Here is a 5012-nt window from a genome sequence, read left to right as displayed (position 1 = left end):
GCCGACCTGTGGCTAAGTCAAGGGCGAATGAGTGTATTTTGTTTTTAAAAGACGAGTCTTTTGTTTGTAAAGTTTTAAATAGTATGTTTTAAGAAAAACGAAAAATTCGCCCATATTTTTGAGACGTTTATGTAAATATTTTAAAAGTTTTTCTAGAAAATGTTTTCTGGAGGCGCTTCCACCAAATTTTTTATGAATTTTATTTATGTCAAGTAAGATACGAAGATCTCTGCCGCGGCTCGTGGGCGAGCTAAGGCTCGCGTGTCGTGACACACATCAAGTAAACAAACAAGCTTATAACTATATTAAGGCTGTATTTTTCCAGAAAAAAAAAAAAAAAGATTAAGGCTAAGCAAATTACTTTAGCTTCAGTCGAGATTAGGTGATGTCCAATGATATCTTCCATGTACTTAATCACATAATATCCACACTCTGTTCCGCCCGGTTGTCGAGGACACTAGACAAACAGAAAAAAGTAAGTTAACAACCAATGATTGAGTCAGCTACAAAATTCAGATTCAATCCACACAGTAGCTCAACCCAATTTCAGATTCAATCCCAAGCACAAAATCAGACTAGCTACAAAATTTAAACATACCTTAACAACTTCCCATGTAGCTTGTTTCTTCATAGTTTTGTTGGCTTTCGAGTTGAATAATTTCATAGCACTACGTACAGAAATACACATGTCATGATATATATGTAATGTATAACTATGTAAGATCCATAAATATGAAGAAGTCGATCAATGTGTGAACTCACGTATTAATAACAGCTTTGATATCATTTCCAGGTTTACGAGCAAGAGAATCAAAGTAATAAACTCGGTCATTATGCGGGTCGAGTGCAAGCAACGTCCAATGATTTCTGAATCCACGTAAACAATGTATTAGCCGTCTAAGCACCGTCCAACGAAAAATGAAATCATATAAATACTCAAAACATATAACAATATACTCATGTAAATATACTTACACGGGATTGAAAGGAGCTAAGAATAGTTTACCAACACCACAACCCTCCATTCTGTTGGTAATAAGGTCAGATTTTTGTCCACTGGTCCCCATATTCAAAGACACTGGATCTATGAACGCATACATAGATCCAATTTTCATGCTCATGATCTTCTGATACAAGTAGCTAATTCACATAAAGCAAAGATTCATTATGATGTGGCTAAAATATACATATATTTGAAATAGATCAATGAGTATTGAAAAGATTACCTCATGTACAAAACAATGCAGCTCGACGTGATCCACTCCATGCTACAAAATGCCATAATATCATCACGAAGAATATATAGAACTCGATCTTTGCCAAAAATATTCTCGTCCAAGGGAAAAGATATTGAGTTGTCATTCCCCATGACTTTAGCAACATTAGTCTTGAGATATTCTAGACTCCATATCTGTTTGGTTTTTTTCCTGGGAGACCTACGAACGGGTGTTACCACCTGAAAAGAAACACGTATTGGATATTCTAGACTCCATAATTTTAAAAAAAATGAGCAACACGTAAGAATTAGTTGAGTGATTACCTTGGATTTCTCAATTGTAACCATATTCTTAGGCCACGGAACTTGATTACCAACTACTTCTTTGACAGTCAATTCATGTTTACCCATTCGCATTGGAGATATAGCCTTCTCATCAACGCACATATCTTCATGGACACGTACAACTTCATCCCCCAATTTGATTACCCAAACTGTTCCTTTGTTCGCAGTTTCAGAACAAATTTTACCATAAGCAACAACATTAGAAATGCTGTCCTCAGCTAGTTTACATGGTTGTTCCTTCAAAAAAACAGAATTTAGTTTAGTAAATTTTAACAATTAACTAATTAAGAACCAAAACAGGGGTCATTTTTACCTTTCCGTTGGCGAAATCTCTACGCCCGATCAATTCGATATCATCGCATTCTTCCTGGTAGAGTTTTTGTTTGTCACTGCAATTTTCCTTGTCATCGGAGAAGTGTAGATTTGGTTTTTTGGCTGTCCAACTACCCTTATCTGATTGAAGAAGAGAGCTTTTGAAGTTGTTATCGCCAGCCTTTAACTTCATGTTTTCCTCTTGAAGTTCCTTGATTTGTAATAGTTAAATTCGCCTTTCATCGGCGTCTCGTTGATGTGCCTCTGTCAGTTTCTTTTGCTCCTCTAAGACGAGTTGCAGGACAGCGCTTGTTTTTGTATGCCTTGGAGTGTTGAAGTACTTTGAAGGAGTAACGCCATGCCCAATATACCTTACTAAACCACCACGGTCTTTATTTCACAACGCTAATGTGAGAGCATCTTCCTTCGGGTTTAAATAAATAGCCCCATCCGTAATCTTTTTGGTACAATCATCCTACAAGTATACAAACATATAGGTAAGTTAAGTTTGACTACCCAGATAGACAAAAAAATAGTTCAATTATTTATTCTAACCAGATTGTCTATAAATGAGCTAATCTCTTCATCCTCTGCAGCACTGCCTTTTGCATAAGCGATCTTCCAAAGCTCACTTCGAGATGGTTTACCAGTGCCACCCCTTTCCTTAGACTATAATAGAGCAGGAAATGAAACAATCCACATACTAAAACAACTTCACAATATCAATATAAAAAACAGTCTGATGCACATATATCAACTTCAATACTCACCAAGTCAGCTGCTACGTTTGCGAATCCACGCCTAGAAAGGTGGTGCCGATACTTGATCTTCTTTGACTTGTTAGACTGTTCTGTACTCAAAGTTCTAAAGTCATCGGAGAGACGTTTTGCAACAAAAATCTTCCAAGATTTCTGCGTAATAAAAGGATACGCCGATGGCGGTTTTGCAAACATGCGTGGCTTGTCAACATAGTTGTTGATGTAATTGGTTGCCAGCTTGTACTTGAACTGTCTCCACTTTGTACACGCATATGCTAATATAGCTTTCTTACCCTCGAAAGGCACGTCATACGATGTCTGCATAAAAAAAAGCACGGGTATTACATATGGAATACGACACCATAGTTTATAAATGGAATCAGAACATGGCTTTACCTTGATTTGATCCCACACTTTCTCCTTGAGCTCAGTTGATACCGAACGCCAATTTTCGATCTCAATGGGTACAGTTGATCGCACAACAACACCTACATAGCTTTGCATTTCTGAGTTTGTGTCACCGATGCTTTGTCCAAGGTCATTGTAAGTTATTGGCTTCACCACACCATTTGCTCTAGCTATAACAACCTTGGTAAGAAGAGTAGGTCCCCTTGATGTCCTTTTTATTGCTTTTGGTTCCACTGTTGTACAGTCATTTGGCACTGATGTTTGTTTTTCCTTTTCCTGAACTACAGGTCCAGATTTTTTCTTCTTTTTTGGTTGCGGTGCCACTGCTGTGTCGTCATTCTTTTCCTCCTCTAAACGTCTCAGTGCCTCTGATTTGCCAGTGTTTTTTTCCTCAACTATACATGCCCTTCTTGTCCTTTTTTTTGCTGGAGATGTCTGTGATTTGTCTTCATCTTTTGCATCAACCACAGGTACACTACACCTATACACAATAAGGTTATGAATCAGAATTATACACGTACAGACACAAACAATATACATCAGTATTAATTATGAAACAGTCCCACACACACACACACACATAAACATGTTAATTAAGTTTTCTCACTTCTTCCTCGCACTAGTCATTATCGATCCAAGTACCCTCTTCATCTATTTGCAAACATGTTTTGTCATCTGTCGAATCTGAAGACTCTGCATCAGAGAATAGTTCGGTGGCAGGAGCTTCATAATCAACATCATCCTCTGGTATTGGACTAGCAAAGTCATTTTTCAAATTCGGTACCACAATTGACCACGACGTATCCATTCCGTCTTCTACATAGAAAACTTGTTTGACTTGGTCTGCCAAAATGAATGGATCTGACTTGTGACCAGTCTTTGAAAGATCAACCACTGTGAATCCATCATCTACCTTAACACCCCTTGAACTGTCAACCCATTTACATTTGAAGACCACCACTTTGGATACGACATAGTCTAACTTCCATATTTGTTGAATAGTCCCAAAGAATGTCATGTCTGAAACAATTGGTTTCTTGTCCTTTGAGCTGCACACTTGCATTGTCTTAGCCATTACTGCGACACCGCTATTTTGAACAGAACTCGTGTCATCACGGTCCTTTGTGAAAAAATGAAATCCGTTGATGATATATCCACTGTAGGAAAGAACGTGTGCTTTCGGTCCATGTGACATCCACCTTAATGTCTGTGATACCGAAACTCTAGACTCTTCCAAATCAAGAGCAACCTATAGAAATAAAAAAAAAAATAACACACTTATTGATTTTGTGTTACTAGTTCTTGTATAATGAACATATACTTTTTCACGGAGCCAATTGGTAAATGATCGATTGTGTTCATCTTGAAGCCATTTCTGGTCCTTCACTTTACTTGGATTACATTCAAGCAAGTACTCCATATGCTTCCTAAGTAGCATATCAACAAGTCACCATTTGTCTTAAAACATATATCATATGAAGTAAGAAAAAATTATTTACTTACTTGATATACGGACTGATTTCAGTAGTGTTCTCCACCACAAAAAGATGTGCTTGCTCCAATTCTATCTGTTTAGGTGTATGCACTCTTCCAGAAGAGATTGGTTTGCCAACATCTACACCCGATTCATTTCTCGTGGACGGAACACCAACAGATTCTACAGAAGTCAAGTACTCCGAGCAATATTCCATACCTTCTTCAACTATGTAACATTCTGCAATACAACCTTCTGGTCGGCTGCGATTGCGCACGTAACCTTTCATAACTTTCATGTTCCGTTCATGTGGATACATCCAAGTTAGACGAACCGGTCCACAAAATTGAACTTCTCGTACTAGATGTATCATTAGATGAACCGTTATGTCAAAAAAAGATGGTGGAAAATACTTTTCCAAAAGGCACATAGTTGTTGTAAATTCTTCTTGAAGGCTTGCCAGTTTAGAAGCATCGACAACTTTGCTGCATATCGCATT

The 5012-nt window shown here is 37.7% G+C and overlaps 1 protein-coding gene across 1 annotated transcript; it reads right to left on the bottom strand.

The window, feature by feature from the left end:
• Positions 1-305: 305 nt before the first annotated feature.
• LOC149408150 (uncharacterized) lies at positions 306-2066 on the bottom strand. Its single transcript, XM_089624073.1, has 8 exons — positions 1875-2066; positions 1541-1798; positions 1227-1456; positions 976-1140; positions 763-867; positions 599-668; positions 362-457; positions 306-311 (listed from the first exon to the last, which is right to left on the bottom strand). The coding sequence occupies exons 1-8, from the start codon at positions 2064-2066 to the stop codon at positions 306-308; spliced, it is 1122 nt and encodes a 373-aa protein (XP_089480199.1).
• Positions 2067-5012: the final 2946 nt, after the last annotated feature.

This window comes from Urtica dioica, chromosome 1 (genome assembly GCF_054948205.1).
Source record: "Urtica dioica subsp. dioica isolate 48M chromosome 1, U.dioica_male_clone48M_v1_H2, whole genome shotgun sequence".
Taxonomy (NCBI): Eukaryota; Viridiplantae; Streptophyta; class Magnoliopsida; order Rosales; family Urticaceae; genus Urtica; species Urtica dioica.
Note: the sequence above shows the minus strand (reverse complement) of the source record. Positions and strands in the feature narration are given on the sequence as shown.